This window comes from Helianthus annuus, chromosome 8 (assembly GCF_002127325.2).
Source record: "Helianthus annuus cultivar XRQ/B chromosome 8, HanXRQr2.0-SUNRISE, whole genome shotgun sequence".
NCBI classification, from domain to species: Eukaryota; Viridiplantae; Streptophyta; class Magnoliopsida; order Asterales; family Asteraceae; genus Helianthus; species Helianthus annuus.
In genome coordinates, this window is record NC_035440.2 from 35830375 (window position 1) to 35850064 (window position 19690).

Below are 19690 nucleotides of genomic sequence, written 5' to 3' on the forward strand. Positions count from 1 at the left end.
AGTTCCACCCGCGACCGCACCACTACCTATAACACCCAAACCCTCAAGGGTGTCAGATACTACGACGTAATCGGTATATCCCCGAGAACAAGATTGATAGGTACCTGCGGCTTCGAAAACGGAAGAAGGGGCAGCTGAGCCTTCAACACTCCCCTTACCACGACCCCGCACGGTCTTTTTTACCGTTTTCTTCTCCACAGTCTTTTTGGGGACGCGTTTCTCAAACTTCCCCAAATCCGCAAGGACACCTGGATTCACACAATCAACAGAACCAGTCAAAAAGATAAACTGAAAAAACTAATGCCACGTAAGACGTACCTCTTGCGTCTCCCGGAACCGGGGCTTCCAGCACCGCTTTCGACGGTACGCGGAAGTTCTTCAGAATTTCAAGGTTGAAACCTTTCTTCAGCTCAACCGCAATCAGTTCAACCTGGCCCTTGAAATCAGGCTCGAACATCCTCCACAAGCCAACCGCATCCGCTGATACATGCATGCAAGTTATTACAAAGGTTTAGGAGATAAGGAAGATAACAAAGGGTAACGAGCTTACCACCACCCTGTTCCCGCAACACGGGCCTTTCCTTCCTATCCGGTCTAGAAAGCATCATCCGCAATATCCACAGTTGGTCATTATCCAACTTCTTGAGTTCAATAGGCCGCAGCCTAGAGAACCAGTCTGCGGTCTTCGCGGAAGCAACAGGAATATCTTCATCGGAAACTCCAACATCGACATTCCTGAAAGACATGCTAGCATAGACCGCACAGGCTTTCACGTAGAAGAACCTCTTCTTCCAGCCTGTCACACCCTTAGGGGGTGTCATCAACTTCAGGCTCCCATGCCTTTGAGTGAACGAGAAGAAACCGGTGTTCACCGTCAACTGGTAGAACCGCCGGAAATTCTCTACTGTAATGGGCAGGCCATGGGCACGGAATGTGTACTCAAAATTCCGAATTCGGAACATTCCGAAAGGACTAAGCTGGGAGATATGGAGGTGATAATACTCCAATACCTCCGCCACAAACACCGTCACCGGCAACCTAAGGTTGCCGTGGTTGAAAAAATCCGCCCACAAGGTTATATAACCGGCCGGAGCATCGGCACCGGTGTCCCCCACTTGTGGGTAAGTAGCATTCCAGTCTTTGGCCAACTGAACAGTGGCCATCAGGGTTTTAAAACTACCTTTTGTCCACTTCAACACCGGTAACCCACCACCGGGAACATCAACATCATCATCTTCGTCTTCATCAGCCGATACTATCGGCTGTTCAGGGTTTTCACCCTCCACATTGTGTGGATTAGACGGTTCAGCCATCAAGAATACCAAAGAAACAAAAGATGGTGAACGGAAACACCAGCAACCTCACCGGAATTTCAGAAAAAATAGTCGGAGAAGACAGAACAGTTTCTCTCTCAAACGGCAATTTTTTTTTGAATTTTCGAACAAGTGAGGGGAAACCACGAACGGTTTCCCCTTATATACCCATCGCAATTAATGCGGAGGGAGAAAACAAATGATCACGTTCAAAAAGAGCGAATCATAAGACACCACGTGTCGAGCGCCGTTTCCGCTGACGGTTATCACGCGCGCGTGGCCGCCCACGCGCCTGACACAAGAGACGTTTACACTCTTCGCTACAGTGCATTTAATGCCTCGGGCAGGGCAAACGTCCTTTCATTTCAGCACATGCCAGGAAGATCTCACCAACTTCCACCAACTCACACGTGCGTCCAGCCACGTATGCAACAAAAAGCGACTACATTATCCAATTATAAGCGGCATGCGGTTTCTCTGGTATACCGCACCATAACCCATACCGCATGTCGTTTTTTAACATACCCCTAAAAATAGGTAAAAACATATATCTCTACACTATAAGGGGGTATAATACCTATCCGCACGACCCACGAGCACACGTGGAATATGCGGACATGACACACACGAGCCCGTTCAGGTGTGTCAGATGCTCAGAACCAGCGTTGGCCGTTGGACTGAACCGCATCTCAGACACAGGGGAACTGCATTGCCTTCATTCTCTTCAAGCTTCAAATCCCTCCTGCCCGGTTCACAACCGCAGAGGGTATATGAACATCTTCTTTAACAAAAGGAAGGAAGGGTATGCACGCGAACGCACATCAGCAACCCTGTCTCCTGAACCTTCAAGAGCTACATCCGACCCACACCCACTTCGAGCAAATGTGGTAATACAAAACCGCAGACACTCACGAGGAGCTACGGACATAACCATAGCTTCCGCAGAGTGGTTGCTACGGAAGAGCCAAGCTCACTCCACATCACCGAACAAATGCTACTGCATGGCAAACTCGGTATTGGAGCGGGAAGGTAAGTGGCTCCAAAACGAACGCAGAACAGCGCTCTAAATAAACTCTCGTCGAACAACAAGCGTCCGAACAGCGGTAACAAGTCTGCTTATGACTTTGTTAACCCGATTATGGGCCGCATAGAATAAACAATGGTGGGCATACCCTTGCCTATGACCATGTTTATTTACCCATAGTATGAATATACATTGTTCGACCAAACATGGCCAACAATGACGCAACGACGTAACCGCAAAGAACGTGCGGTTACTAGAGAGCTATGACGATAAACACGAAAACCCCACAAAAAAGGGATTGTCGTCTCATAACTCGATGCTGAACATAGAGCTTGAGCAAAGCACTTGCAAGCATCAACAACTTTTGATCCCAGTCTCAAAGATTGGTCCAAAAAGTTTCTTTTCTTCTTCATGCACCAATTCAACAATTGGTATGAAGAAAAGCCCACCTTTAAAGGATGGGAAACCTCCACATACCTTGGAACCACCACCTCAGAGGTTGGTTCGAAGTTTGTGCAGCATTACTAACAAGGTCTCCAAGAGACCTTCGGCACAACAACAGGTGGCAGACCACCTGGTGACATAAATCGGCTGAGAATCTCGCATCCGACGAGATTCCTTCACCGATACGGAAGAGGCGTCAGATGACCCTTCCGGACCTCCAGCTCCATTTACATACAGAAAAGACCACACATGGTCTAGGATCTTCTCCAGACTCCAAACTACCTTCCAAGCACCATAGTCCAGTACTCCTCCCACATACACCTTGTATGTGGCAGCAACACTAGACTGGGGGGACTTGAAGGGGTATGGTCCCAGATCTCGCGTCAGCATCAACCGCGAGTGACCATTACCCTTATCAAAACCCCCACTAGCTAACAACCCACTTGTGCCCATGCGGGAACGCATCGACACAAGGGTTGAACCCAATCTATCTAGTAACAAAGGAGGACTTACATGGAACAGGAGAACGGTAGAGTGATGCGACATAGCATCACATCTGGTGTACGAAAACGGAAGTATTCACAGCAACGCGGCATCGCACCGCGTCCAGTGAACACTTCTATCAATACAGGAAAGCCTTACCTTAGGCATAGAAGAAGATGAACGTAGTGGTACGGCTGACACCGCACCATACGGACATTTTCGTCACGACAAGGGATGCAGGCAAGACGACGATGCGGCTAGCACCGCATCTCGCGTATTCCTTGATCACAAGTAGGAGACGCGGTAACTTCAGATGTTACCGCACGTAGCGATGCGGCTTGCACCGCATCCTATGTACTCAAGCACGTGGTACTGACACCACAGTGCAAGTGGCACCAATGACAGTTACCTGTCAGAGCTACGTAAGCAATGGACTGACGTGGCGTAACCTCCATAACCGACGAGCCTGACACACCTGAAAAGGGGCAGCACGTCGTCAGTCCATCCATCATCATCCTCCTCCGCTCCTCGGCTATAAATACCAACCCCAAACCAGGTTTGAGGTATCTTCTCACAACTCTCTCACTACTACTACTATCTTACTTTGCTTCCCAAGCAAACTACTGATTCTCACGCCGGAGAGTGGTAACAAGGAGCACCCCCCACCCCATCCTCCTTGTTACGAGTCACGGCTTGTTTCCTTGTGCAGGAGATCAACCACCGGTGATCCAGCCAGCGATCCTCGAGAGGAAGGGATTAACCCTTCTTGACGAGACCAGTGAGTTAACCCTGCCCGGTTAACCATTGTTTCATCACATACTTAACTGTTATAAACGAAGGAAATCATGTCAATTAATCTTAAAAAAATTTCACTTTAACAAACAATAAAGTTACATTTATGTATTATTTTTACATGTCCTCCTACTAATTTGTGTTTTGGATATAAACCCCCATCATTTGAGTATTTGACCGTCTCGTTTCAATAAACCTTTCAAGTTGGTGATGATGATTTATTCGATAGAATAGTTTAATGGTTGATTAAATTTCTTTTAATTGTAATCCAAAACGGGAAAAGGTTGTTATGGATTTACCTTTCAATTAACTGATGGCTAATAAGATTATAGAAATTAGAAAAAAAAAATTAAGAACTTTTAAGAAACTTCAAATAAGCAAACCATATCCATTAACAACTAACGTAACTGACGAGGTAAGATCCGGTCCAGCTAGGCCCAATACAACATTTTAGGGCAGAACATAGATGGCCTAACAAAGGCTTTGGCCCTTACCATCCCCTATATATATAAGTCATCTCCCCCATTTAGAGGGATCCCCTCCTTCTCCTCTCTCTATACATATTTACTTACTCCTACTCTAATTTATTTGTACTTTACATATACAACGAATATCACACTGACTTGAGCGTCGGAGGGTGGTCCAGAGACCCCGGTCTCTGGTCCCCTTCTAACGTGCTATTTATGTTGTTTTTCAGTACCCACTCAGAGCAGATTGGAGAAAACGAAGTGTGCTCCGTCTATTTCCTTTAGTAGATGCAATGACCAAATTACCCCGGTGGTGGATCTTTGCTTCTTCAGTGGCACCATCCATGCTTGTTCCTCGACACCAAACATACTTCGTCCTTCTTTGTTCCTCTTCAGATCTGCATTCTTTTTGGGTGTTTTTCCACTGACATGAGTCTAGTTTTCTCCATATCTATGTTATGTTGGATCTCTATAGGATACTTCTGCATCATTACTTCCGGATAAGTGTTTTTAGATTTCACATTCTGATAACGAATCAATAATCTGCAGATTCGAGTTTCATTTGAGCTATTTTAGATGTTGCCAGATCTGCAATTATCGGTGCTCGAGCCTACTTTTAATTAACCAGATTTGATTTTAGAGATCAGTCTGCTCTCTCAAGCTCCATGATCTGTAACTCTCAGATCTGCGTTTCTCGTGTTGCATACACGAGATCCAGATCTGAATTCAAACCTGCATTTGACGTTTTGGGGTCATTTACATTCGAATCCTAAGCTCCATGCATTAGACATCTGGTTTCCTCCGTGCCAGACTTTGGTTTCTCATAACACATGTCAACTATCCAATATCCAGAAGAGCTTTTACCTTTTATTGTGTTTTTATTATTTTCTTATAAAATGTACATTTACTAGTGCTTAATCACAATAATAGAAAAACAATAAACGTATTCAACTAATTATTTAAAAACTAAATCCGAAATAGAAAAACCTACCACTCCTCATCATTCTTCGAAAAAATCTTTCTCCTCCAACTCTTATTCAACTTCACTGCCTTCTTTCTTCTGCTCATGATCTTCAGCTAGATGAAAATTGACTTTGGCAAGCCTGTTCTTATAATTAACCACCCTGACTGCCGCCTCATTGTGGTATCAACGCAGGCTGTAGTCATCCGAGCTATACTCGTCTTTAAGTGGTTTCAAGAGCATCAATTCTGCCTCGATTTCCTTTACTCCACCGGGTTTCTCATACAGGTTGCTGTCAACTTCCCAGCTTTTACTACTGCATCAGCGCGTATACCCTGCTGCCCAAACATGAAGCGAAGATAGAGTTTCCTAACTTTTTCAACATTAATAAATGCAAGTTTCACTTGACCTGAAATGTACAAAAAACGTTGAAAGAAAACAAAAACTACCGTACGTAAAACATAAAAATCGAAACTTTATGTTTTGAAATTACATACCGTCGTCGACCTCCGCTTTGAATCTTTCGTCTCGACCAAAGAACAAGCGCCTCAATCCCCAATCTTTCGGGTTCATAGTAATTGTAATTTCTGAAACAAAACAGAAGTGAAAAAATGGTTTATTTGTCCTGAGATTTAAATGTACACAAAAATGAAAACTCATGAGGTAAAAAAAAACATTCATTTAGAGAACCCTAGATCTGGGGAGATTTTATCAACTACTAAGACAAACCGACAAACATTTCAACAAAACGATTGACGATTTCAGTTGGGTTATGAAAATGATCAGTCTTTATCAAATTCCAAAACAAACCCATAAATATTTAACAAAAAGATTGATAATTTCTTATGGGTTTGAAGAAATTATCAAACTTTATTGACTCCATATCCACAATATGTTGGAAGATTTGGAAAGGCTAGGAATGATCGGATCTTTTCTTGCCGGTTATTCAATGTAGCGGATATAGTCGTGAATGTGAAATATATTGGTTTTTTTGTGGTTTAAATATAGATACAAAGGCAAAAGTGTGAATTGGGACAATTGGTGTAGATTTACCTTGATGTAATCGGTTTGTTTCGGTTGTGGCCTTGGCATTCCTGTTTCATCTTGTAACAAGTTTGTTGTAGGTTGTTGTGTGAATGAAATTGACTTTTCAAAAAAAAAAAAAAAAACAAAACAAAAAAAAAAAACCCTTAAGTCAAAGAAGGTTAAAGGCAAAAACATTTTGGGTTTTACTTAGGGTTCCTACATAATGGGAGAAATTTACAGTGCTATATTTAATTGCCGACGTTCAAAATAAATTTAGTGTTTTAATTAGGAATCTTACTTTATCGAATGGTTTGCTGTGTTGACCATCGCCTTTTGTAGAAAAATACCTCAGTGTGGCGTTTTACAAACAGTAAAAATCTTGAGCCTGTAAAGGCGGCACGACACATCATCATTTTGATACAAATAATTTTCAGGATTAGAATATTTGATTGTATTGTCCCATCATCACTATTTATTGGGTTATCATATAATAGAAAGTTAATTTAGATAGAAATGTTAGTAAGTAATCTTAATCATCTATTTATTAATCAATTATTAAGATTAAATAAGTGAAATGTCTTTTTCGTAAAACGTAATGGATTAAAGACACAAAGAAATGTCTTAATTCTAAAACACAATGGCAAAAAACACAAATAAATGTCTTTTTCCTAAAACACAATGGACTAAAACACAAAGAAATATCTTGTTTCTAAAACGCAATGGACAAAAAAAAACAAAAATATGTTGTTTCTAAAATGAAATGAACAAAAAACACATAGAAATATGTTATTTCTAAAACGAAATTGACTAAAAACATAAAGAAATGTTGTTTTTTTTTCTTAAACGCAATGGACTAAAAACACAAAGAAATATGTTGTTTCTTAAACGCAATGGACTGAAAACACAAAAAAACTTTTTTCATTTCTTTGTAAAACCCAAGGACTCAATTCAAAAACCCAGATCGTAAAAACGCAATTCAAAATTTTCTAACACAAAACGAAGCCGATTTCTTCAACGATTGATGAAATTTTAATGCTAGAAATAATTATTAGCGATTGAATCGAACGAATTGGGTGATTCGCTTTAAAATCACGGGAAAAAAAATGATAAATTGTATGAAATTAAACTGGCCGGTTTCTTCAAAAAAGTTGAAGAATGTGTTGATTTGTTGTTTGAATCATTGATTGATAACGAAAATCGTACTATGATGTAGTGATTATTGAGATAGAAAGTGAAGAAAATGTTGAAGATGCTATGTTTTGAAAATGATGGGTTTTGAAGTTACCAAGAAAGAAAAAGGGAGAGGACATCATAAGATTAACTAAAATACAATTTACATTGCTTCCTACCATTTCTAGCTAACTATACTTGCTATATATACGGAGTGTGGAAGCCATAGGTGCCTTTGTCGTTTCCTACTATTTACCATTTTAGTTTTTTTTGCATGTGAATTTATGTTATTGGTTATGTTATTTCATTTATTTAATTATGTTATTGTTTATGTTATGTCATTTTTTGCATGCTTAACTGGTCCTTCAACTAACCATGGGCGAAGGTACAGTAATAACTGGGTATCACAGGCTATGGCTCAACTTCGTTTTTATAGTGTAATTTTCTTCTGTTTGATATAAAGGATACCTATGAACAAATACATGGATACCCCTAAAATATAGGATACTTTAATTTACTAAAATTCCAAATTTTGATAAGCACAAACCTTTTACAACACCAGACTTATATAATAATTAATCGCAAAGAGTTAACCCAACTTAAGTATAATATAATTGAAAGAGGCCCAATTGACAAACATAGCCCAAGCTTCAAACCAATAAAATATCATTTTGTTTTGTGTATGAGCGGCAACGTAAGAAACAAAACATCACAAAATTACAATGTGATGGAACGATTTCAAGCTATTAAAAAAGAGAGGACAAATCTATTAGGAATTTGTTTTACGTTATTTATTATCGTTCTTTTATTATTGTATGATTGTACGGTAAAAAAATTGATACCCCTTGATGTGCGTAAAATACAACATATAAATTATATCAAATGCGACGTAAAATCAACTCTTTTTAGGTACTAATTTTGGAAAAAAAACATGTTTCTTTGTTTCTTTTTAATTTACAGGATCAAAAGAGTTTAAACGCACAAAAGGAACAAATTAACAGCAGAAACCAACGTAAATGCAAAGAAAAAGGATTGACACGACTCGCCAAGCCTCCATCCACATCCAAACCAACCAAAATTACAAGAACAGAAGCTCTGGCACGGGGCCGTGCCCACCAGGGATGGGTCGTGCCCAATCAAGATTCCCTGCAAAAGAAAAGACAACAGCAAAAGACAAACCAGACAAACCAACACGGGGCCATGCAACTAAACACGGGGCGTGGTCAACTCTAAGATTCGCAGAATTAGAGATAGTACAACAAGTACAATTGCCACGGGCTGTGCCGTTGACATACGGGACCGTGTTAGTACAAGACCTGACACTGCAATTAATGAAGAAGAGAGAGAAGAACGGTCACGGGGTCGTGCCAGTTGGGCACGGGGCCGTGTGAACAGCCTGACTTCAGCTATAAATAGGGGTGCTTGGTTTCATTCCAACTCATCCCTTGATAAACCACTTCTCTCACACTTGCCACCATTCCACCACCACTACACACCAACACCAACACCAACACCATCACCATCACCATCACCCATCTTCCATATTTTAGAATGTGTAGTAGTCTCGGGATCCAAGATCGATCGTAAGAGTTGTAGTCAAACAAAGACCATGCTTGGCTAAACTCTTACATCACTTGGTGAAGACAAATCTTTTATGTGTTACTTTTTGATTTCCAACCTTTGGCTCCTTTTTATTTGGGTATGTATTAATGACTTTAATAACTAGTTTTCTATATTGAAGGTAAATTTTACTTAATCATTCTTCATGTTTTGTTGATTCACTTATTGGTGTCTTTACGGTCTATATAAAGCACGTTAACTGCCTGGAAGGGGGTTAGAAGGGTGGTTGGGTGATGTGTATAAAATGCAACATATAAATTACATCAAATGGGGCATAAAACTAACCCTTTTTTTAGTACTAATGTTGGAAAAAGTGTGTTTCTGTCTTCCTTTTGTATTTTCAGGATTAAAGGAGCTCAAATTAACAAAAGAAGCAAAAAGGCAGCTAAATCTAACATAAATACAAGAAAAGGAACAAAAGTGGATTGCCCGACCCCTCGACAGCATCCTCCCGAGCAAAACAGAGAAGGCAGAAGACTGAACACGCCCCGTGCTCAGCGAGCACGGGGCCGTGCCCAAGAAGCAGTAGAAAAGACAAACCTGTAGAAACTTCTATTGTTCACCATGGGGGCGTGCCCAGTGAACACGGGGGTGTGCCCAAAGTACTGCAGGCGCATTAATTGTAATTGCGAATTACAATTAATGAGGAGAGATAGTGTCAGACAGGCACGGGGTCGTGCCCAGCGGACACGGGGCCGTGCCCAGGCCTCTGTTCAGCCTATAAATAGGAGTGCTTGGCTTCATTGCAACTTATCCCTTGGCACACCACCTCTCTCACACTTCATCCACCACCCACCACCACCACAACACCATCATCCACCACCATCATCCATTGTCCATCATAGAGTGTGTGAGTCGTCTCGGGATCCAAGATTGATCGTAAGAGTTCTTGACAATCAAGGCCATGTTTGCCTAAGTCTCTTACATCACTTGGTGAAGACAAGTGTTTAGTATAATACTTTTTATTTTTAATCTTTTGCACTTTTTATTTGGTTTTGTATTAATGACTTTTAATAACTAGTTGCTTATGTTGAAGGTGACTTTTCCTTATCGTTTGTCCGTGGTGTCTTGGCATTATTTTACTGTCTATATAAAATAAAAGATTTTCACCATTCATATCTCCACGGTCTATATGGAGGTATGTTGGCTACCTGGTCGGGGGTTAAGGGAACGGTTTGGTAAGGGTCTTGCCCTTGTTCCGCGTTTAGAGGTCCTGCAAGGGACCTCGGTCAAATTTAGTAGGATCTCCTTCAATACCTAAAGGTATTGGATGGCGGGGATCCAAACTCTTTGACCCCCTCATAAGTTAACTACTATTAATACTATAACCCGGCTATTTAGGACTGTATCCCTGCTGACTCAGACTACTTAGTCGAGGGTAACGTCACCTCCAAAAGAGGGGCCTACCATAATTTGCATTAATAACTTAATTCATTATCTTTCAATAATCCGACCCTTTAGGATTGTATCCTTGCTGACTCAAACTACTGGGTTGAGGGTAACGTCGCCTTCAAAAGAGGGGCCTACTACAATAACTAAGATAATCTCTTAAACAAGTGCAAAAGTGCGAAAATAATCAAAGGTTATACTAATACACGAGTCGGATCCAAGTGATTCATCTTGTCTATCTGTTTTATTTTTATTTTATTTTTCAGCATTTAGTTAGTTTTATTTTCTTAGTTTTAAAATCTTTTTCTAACATTTTGATGTAACGTCCGCTTTTTCAATAAAGTTAGATTACTCACAAAAGGATGATTTTTCGGATGATTTAAATACCAACTTACACATAATGAAAATTTTACAAAAATTGGGCATGACCCGTTCGTAAAACGGACGTCACCCCTGTTTTAACATAATAGAAAACGTTCACCTAAGACCCTTTTTACACTAAACCATCCCAAACAAGACAACAAGTTTTCAAATCTAAAACTTCTAACAAGGTTTAACAAGTAACAAAAACATAGACCCAAAAGCATGTATGTAAACTTGCGGAAGCGCTTGGTTTAAAGAGGCTTGAACATGTGCTCGCTCCAAATCTCCAAGTCGCCTATAGAGGTGATTTACCTACATAAACATTCAAATTTAAAAGAAGTTAGATATTACTATAGTAAGTCATAACCTTTCGTCATATCTTTATCATACAAAACATTCTTGCTTTTACGCATTCGACAACCCAATAGTTGGGTTAGGAGTTAAGCATACACGTTCAACCCGTTTAATTGGGTTTAGCATAAACACTCTCGTAGAGAGTTAAGCATACACATCCGACCCATTTAATTGGGTTTATTGGCTTTCAACATTACTCTTTCTTCTATCCGTGAAACGGATTATAACTTTCATCTTTATTGTAGCATTCAAGCTATCCGTTGGAACGGATGGCGCTCGTCTTTTACTTGACACGATTGGATTTCAATCGATCAAAATGCATAGCTTAACACCATTTTCGTTAACATGCCCAAATCCACAAGGGAATTGTTGCTTGCTTACTACTTGTCGCATTTGTTACACAAAGATAGTTTTACATCAAAATTTATATAAATAGAGAATATAACAAGGACTCGTATGCAACGAAACATACCTCGATCTTGCGCTCCTTCCGTTTTCTTGGTGCTTGTACCTTCTTCCTTTACGCCTACATTAGAACATTTATTCTTTCATTTAGTCTATCGATTCATTCTACCAATTTCATATACATTTTATCTTTTAGGCATTTCATCGAGCACTTGGTAGGCATCACAATTAAGATACAAGGTACAAGTCTATTAAGCATATACTTACTAGTTCATCATAACACAATAATCACCTTCCTTTGAATTAACATAAATTTTTCATCCTAAATCAATTTATCTAGCATTCAAACATCACAAACAATTTCATATATCAACTAACACATGATCATAATCATTATGAGCTTCCTACTAGCAACATAATCTTTACAAAGTGGGTTTTCACTACACTTTTCATGCAACCTAAAATCAAGCATCATTCTTGCCCTAGAAGGTAATTACAACTCAGATTTCCCTATTTTGATTCAAGAAATCGAGATTGGGATTAATCCCCTCATCCTACAATTCAAGATTTTCAGAAATTGAACTTACCACTTGAGAGATTAGGGTTAGCTAATCACAATTTAGGGATCATGCACCAAATTGGCCTACGAATTTGGATTGAATCACTTGATTTCTTGACTAGGGTTTCCCCTTCCTTTTTGCCTTGTTCGATCGCAGAGAACTCCCACACACGTACTGTGTGTGGGTTTTTACCATTAATCATTTTTAATTAATATTGTTTTTAAGTATTACAACTTTAACCCCTCTATTTCCATCACAATTTAAATTCTAGCACCACCCTTTTATTTCTATATTTTAGCGTATGCATAATAATTATTTTTGGGGTGTTACAAGTCTACCCCCCTTAAAGAGGTTTCGTCCCCGAAACCTGGCACAAACATATTTTTGAGTGAGTACGTACCAAAAAGAAACGGGTAGTGCTTTCTCATATCGTCTTCCGCTTCCCATGTAAGTTCCGACCCCTTTCGGTGCTGCCATTGCACCAACACTTGCCGAACTGCTTTATTGCGGAGCTTCTTCACCTTGACATCTTTAATGGCCATTGGTTTTTCGACATAATTCAATCCCTCGTCCAACTCGATGTCATCGAGTGGTACTAACGCGGTTTCATCCGCAAGACACTTTCTCAATTGCGATACATGGAAGGTATTGTGAATTCCGTCTAGAGCAGGCGGTAATTCTAATCGATATGCAACGCTTCCCACACGAGCCAAGATTTTAAACGGCCCAATATAACGGGGACCCAACTTACCACGTTTGCGAAAGCGGATTATACCCTTCCATGGGGACACTTTCAGCAGAACCAAGTCTCCGACTTGAAATTCAATGGGACGTCTTCTTTTATCTGAATAAGCCTTTTGTCGATCCTGGGCTGCTTTCAGTCGAGCTCTAACCAACTTAATCTTTTCATTCGTTAATGCTATTAGATCACTTGGCGCAAGCTCTCTTTGCCCTATTTCTCCCCAACATACGGGAGTTCTACATTTCCTCCCGTACAGTAATTCATACGGAGCCATTTGGATACCACTATGGTAACTATTATTATAGGAAAATTCCACTAGTGGTAAATGGTCATCCCAACTTCCCCCAAAATCCAGGGCACACGCCCTCAGCATATCAACCAGTGTTTGAATGGTTCTTTCTGACTGGCCGTCAGTTTGAGGGTGGTAGGCGGTACATATGTGTAATTTCGTACCCACACTCTCGTGAAACTTTTGCCAGTAACGAGAAGTAAATCTAGTGTCCCGATCCGAGACAATTGACACGGGCACGCCGCGTCGAGATATAATCTCGTTCATGTAAATCTCCGCCATTTTCTCGGAAGAGTAGGCTTCTTTAATAGGTAGAAAATGAGCGCTTTTCGTAAGTCGGTCCACGATTACCCATATCGCATCATGCCCCTTTTTCGTTCTAGGAAGCTTGGTTATCAAATCCATCGTTAATTCCTCCCACTTCCATTGCGGTATCTTCAAGGGTTGTAATTCCCCGTATGGCTTTTGATGCTCGGTTTTCACTTGGGAACAGGTTAAGCATTTCGCGACATATTTGACTATGTCGCGTTTCATGCCCGGCCACCAATAATTGGCCTTCAAGTCCCGATACATCTTTGTAGCCCCAGGGTGGACCGAGTATCGTGACTTATGTGCCTCATCGAGTAGGGCGGTCTTGACTTCACAGAATCGGGGTATCCAAATTCGGCCGAATCGCGTTTTGAGTCCCGTCGAATTTTCTTCTAACTTATCGATTACACCTTTTAGTCTTTCCTTCTTTAAGTCTTCCGCTCCAAGCGACTTCATTTGAGATTCACGTATCATTTCAAGTAATCGTGGTGTAACAATCATCTTCATGGACTTTACACGAAGAGGAGACGGATACTCTCTTCGGCTTAACGCATCGGCTACCACGTTTGCTTTTCCCGGGTGATAAAGGATATCACAATCATAATCTTTGATAAGCTCCAGCCATCTCCGTTGCCTCATATTTAAATCTTTCTGCTCGAAAAGGTACTTGAGGCTTTTATGGTCTGAGTAAATAGTGCATCTCGTGCCGTACAAATAATGTCTCCAAATCTTTAAGGCGAACACTACTGCTGCCAATTCTAGATCGTGAGTCGGGTAGTTTACTTCATGCGGCTTCAATTGTCTTGAAGCATAAGCGATGACTCTTCCCCTTTGCATCAAGACGCAGCCTAACCCCTGGTGTGATGCGTCTGAATAGACCACTAAGTCTTCAGTTCCATCCGGTACTGTTAGAACCGAAGGACGGGATAGTTTCTCCTTTAGCATTTGGAAGGCCTCTTCCTGCTCCTTACCCCATACAAACTTCTCTTTCTTTCTTGTCAGTTTCGTTAATGGTAAGGCTATCTTCGAAAAATCCTGTATGAACCTTCTATAGTACCCGGCAAGGCCCAGAAAACTTCTTATCTCTGTTGGGTTCTTCGGAGAGACCCACTTCATTACAGCATCAATCTTTGAAGGATCAACTAAAACACCTTCTGCGTTGATTACGTGACCCAGGAATTGCACCTCTCTGAGCCAAAAGGCACATTTTGAAAATTTTGCGTAAAGTTTCTCCTTGCGGAGAATTTCGAGTACTTCACGCAAGTGCATTGCATGTTCAGCTTTGCTTCGCGAATAGACTAAGATATCATCTATGAACACGATTACCGATTTGTCTAACATGGGTCGGCACACCCGGTTCATAAGATCCATAAACGCAGCCGGCGCGTTCGTCAATCCAAAAGACATGACTAAAAATTCATAGTGCCCGTAACGGGTTCTGAATGCAGTCTTTGGAATATCTTCTTCCCGTACTCTAACTTGATGATACCCCGAACGCAGGTCTATCTTGGAGAACCAACTCGCCCCTTGTAATTGATCAAAAAGGTCGTCAATTCTAGGTAAAGGGTAGCGGTTCTTTATAGTCAGCTTGTTTAATTCCCTATAGTCGATGCACATACGCATCGACCCGTCTTTCTTTTTAACAAATAGAACGGGTGCTCCCCAAGGCGACACACTTGGGCGTATGAAGCCCTTATCTAGAAGATCTTGTATTTGTGTCATTAACTCCCGCATCTCGGTGGGAGCAAGTCTATAGGGAGCCTTCGCAACTGGCTTTGCACTCGGGTTTAATTCGATGCGAAATTCTATTTCTCTTTCGGGTGGGAGTCCCGGCAATTCTTCCGGAAATACATCCGAAAATTCATTCACAACCTCAACGTTTTCAAGCTTCGGGAGGGTTTGTCTGACATCTACTACATAAGCTAGGTATGCTCTACTCTCGTTAAGTACGTATTTGAAAGCTTGGACCAAGGTGCATAACTTGGTTTCTACATTCCTCTCTCCTTGAATACTCAATTTTCTTCCACTTGGAGCTTGGATGAGCATTACCTTATTTTCACAATCAATCTCCACATGGTGCCGCGCCAGCCAATCCATCCCCACAATCATCTTAAATTCCCCCAAAACCATAGGTATGAGGTCGATGTCAAATTCCTCATCTTCTATAATGAATTTGCAGTTTCTACACACCTCGTGTAAAATATAGATCTTACTATCGGCTATTTCTACTTCTAGAGGCATTGGCATTCGTTCAATCTTAAAGGACGGATGTTGTATAATTTCATTCGAAATAAATGATATGGTGGCTCCAGTATCGAATAGAACATAAACCGGTATGGAGTTTAGTAAAAAGATACCTGAAATCACATTCGGGTGAGACTTGGCTTCTTCGGATGTAATTTGGAACACCCTCCCTTTCGCTTTAGAACCCTCTTGCTTCTTGTCTTCTTTCCTTGACTCCTGCTGAAATTTTGGGCATTCCGATTTGACATGCCCTTTTTCAAAACAATGAAAGCAAGTCTTCGGGTTGTTTGGACACTGGTAAGACGAATGCCCTTCCTTACCACATTTGTAACACCCTTTCTTGCCTAACAAGCATTCCCCCGTATGAAGCTTTCCACAAGTCTTGCACGGCGTGATACCGCTCTTCGACTTATCTTTTCTTCCTTGCTCTTGATACTTCCCCTTTTTGGCCGGGGTCGAACTTCCACCTTTTTCATTTGGTCTCTTTTCTCCACGTTCTTCTTGCCTCTTGATTTCGATTTCTCTATCCCGCGCTAAATTGATTAGCTCATCAAGAGTCTCACACTTCGAGGGAGTGATGAACTCCCTAAATTCTGCCTTTAACACTCCATAAAAGCGATTAATCTTCATCCTTTCAGTTTGCACAAACTCTCCACAAAACTTCATCTTATCCATGAAAATGTTCGATATCTCATTTATCGTTTCGTTTTTCTGTTGGAGACGTAAGAAATCTTCTTGAATCTTATCAACGGCTGACTGAGGGCAGTGATATTTCATAAAAGGATCCTTAAACTCTTGCCAGGTCATTGTTTGGAGCCTTTCTTCGCCTATCTCTTTACTGTGTGCATCCCACCAATCTTTTGCCTGAAAAGTGAGTTGGCCGGTAGCGAACATCACCTTATCTTCGTTATCACAACGACTTCGAATAAACACCGCTTCTATATTTGAAATCCATCTTTGGCATGCAATCGGGTCAATTTTACCATCATACGTTGCGGGTTGGCATGCCATGAAGTCTTTATACGTGCACCTTCGTTCTTTGCTTTTGTTTCTAGATCCCTCTAATAGTTCTTTCAGTTCTTCAATCTTGCTAGTCATCATAGCGTCTACGACTCCCAAAACCCGGTTTTCCACCTCTTGAGCTAATCGCGGAAGATGGGCTTGCATAACCCCTTCCGCCACCTCCGTAACCCTACTATTAAACGCTTCTTGCCGAGTTGCGTCATCATCCTCATTGACATTTCTTGCATCAGCCATCTACACAATATCATGCTTCTCATTTAATACAAATTACAAACTTTCCGCATATCATTACTCATTAATCATCATTCACTTAATCCATTTCATGTCATTTGCTTCATTTCTTTTGATTCTTATGAATCCATTCTCGTTGTAATCGCTAATTGTGATTACATACACTTGTTAAACCTTATATGGACATTACGTAGCCATGAAATAAGCTTTCGGACAAACCGGTAACACAAAGCATGAAAAACAAAACAAGTTCAGCGTTTTGGCATTATGTAAGCCGTCGGCGACGGCTATATGCCCGTCGGCGACGGGCTCGTATGAAGGCCGTCGGAAGGTTTTTCCCGTCGGCAGTTAGTTTAGGCGTCGGGCAAGAGGATGCCGTCGGCGACGGGGGTTAACCCGTCGGCGACGGGCTTCCGTTTTGCAAAAACGCTGCTGTTCCATTCTTAAGCATGCTCATTCGATTTCTTCCATTCCGTTCAGGTTCTACAGCTCCTGAACTTATCATTTGACCTTCTCTTAAATTCTTTTAATTATTTCTATCAAAATCATAAAAAAGAACACACTTGCAACTTATTTATAACTTCAAAGTTACCTCTTGGGCGATCTTGGAGCGAGCACTCTTTCGAACGAGCCATCGGTTTGAGTTCAAGCACCGCGTTTAACGCTCGAATCCCTCAAACCTTGGCTCTGATACCAACTTGTAACGTCCGCTTTTTCAATAAAGTTAGATTACTCACAAAAGGATGATTTTTCGGATGATTTAAATACCAACTTACACATAATGAAAATTTTACAAAAATTGGGCATGACCCGTTCGTAAAACGGACGTCACCCCTGTTTTAACATAATAGAAAACGTTCACCTAAGACCCTTTTTACACTAAACCATCCCAAACAAGACAACAAGTTTTCAAATCTAAAACTTCTAACAAGGTTTAACAAGTAACAAAAACATAGACCCAAAAACATGTATGTAAACTTGCGGAAGCGCTTGGTTTAAAGAGGCTTGAACATGTGCTCGCTCCAAATCTCCAAGTCGCCTATAGAGGTGATTTACCTACATAAACATTCAAATTTAAAAGAAGTTAGATATTACTATAGTAAGTCATAACCTTTCGTCATATCTTTATCATACAAAACATTCTTGCTTTTACGCATTCGACAACCCAATAGTTGGGTTAGGAGTTAAGCATACACGTTCAACCCGTTTAATTGGGTTTAGCATAAACACTCTCGTAGAGAGTTAAGCATACACATCCGACCCATTTAATTGGGTTTATTGGCTTTCAACATTACTCTTTCTTCTATCCGTGAAACGGATTATAACTTTCATCTTTATTGTAGCATTCAAGCTATCCGTTGGAACGGATGGCGCTCGTCTTTTACTTGACACGATTGGATTTCAATCGATCAAAATGCATAGCTTAACACCATTTTCGTTAACATGCCCAAATCCACAAGGGAATTGTTGCTTGCTTACTACTTGTCGCATTTGTTACACAAAGATAGTTTTACATCAAAATTTATATAAATAGAGAATATAACAAGGACTCGTATGCAACGAAACATACCTCGATCTTGCGCTCCTTCCGTTTTCTTGGTGCTTGTACCTTCTTCCTTTACGCCTACATTAGAACATTTATTCTTTCATTTAGTCTATCGATTCATTCTACCAATTTCATATACATTTTATCTTTTAGGCATTTCATCGAGCACTTGGTAGGCATCACAATTAAGATACAAGGTACAAGTCTATTAAGCATATACTTACTAGTTCATCATAACACAATAATCACCTTCCTTTGAATTAACATAAATTTTTCATCCTAAATCAATTTATCTAGCATTCAAACATCACAAACAATTTCATATATCAACTAACACATGATCATAATCATTATGAGCTTCCTACTAGCAACATAATCTTTACAAAGTGGGTTTTCACTACACTTTTCATGCAACCTAAAATCAAGCATCATTCTTGCCCTAGAAGGTAATTACAACTCAGATTTCCCTATTTTGATTCAAGAAATCGAGATTGGGATTAATCCCCTCATCCTACAATTCAAGATTTTCAGAAATTGAACTTACCACTTGAGAGATTAGGGTTAGCTAATCACAATTTAGGGATCATGCACCAAATTGGCCTACGAATTTGGATTGAATCACTTGATTTCTTGACTAGGGTTTCCCCTTCCTTTTTGCCTTGTTCGATCGCAGAGAACTCCCACACACGTACTGTGTGTGGGTTTTTACCATTAATCATTTTTAATTAATATTGTTTTTAAGTATTACAACTTTAACCCCTCTATTTCCATCACAATTTAAATTCTAGCACCACCCTTTTATTTCTATATTTTAGCGTATGCATAATAATTATTTTTGGGGTGTTACATTTGATTAGATTAGACATTGAGGATAAACCGGTACTAAAAGCTCTTGTGTCCTTGGACGACCTCGGTATCTTACCAACACTATACTA

The 19690-nt window shown here is 40.5% G+C and overlaps 1 protein-coding gene across 1 annotated transcript; it reads right to left on the reverse strand.

Moving 5' to 3' along the window:
* LOC118480945 lies at window positions 1-1163 on the reverse strand. The gene is made up of 3 exons (XM_035975963.1): window positions 841-1163; window positions 551-735; window positions 1-480 (listed from the first exon to the last, which is right to left on the reverse strand). The coding sequence occupies exons 1-3, from the start codon at window positions 1161-1163 to the stop codon at window positions 263-265; spliced, it is 726 nt and encodes a 241-aa protein (XP_035831856.1). The 3' UTR covers window positions 1-262.
* Window positions 1164-19690: the final 18527 nt, after the last annotated feature.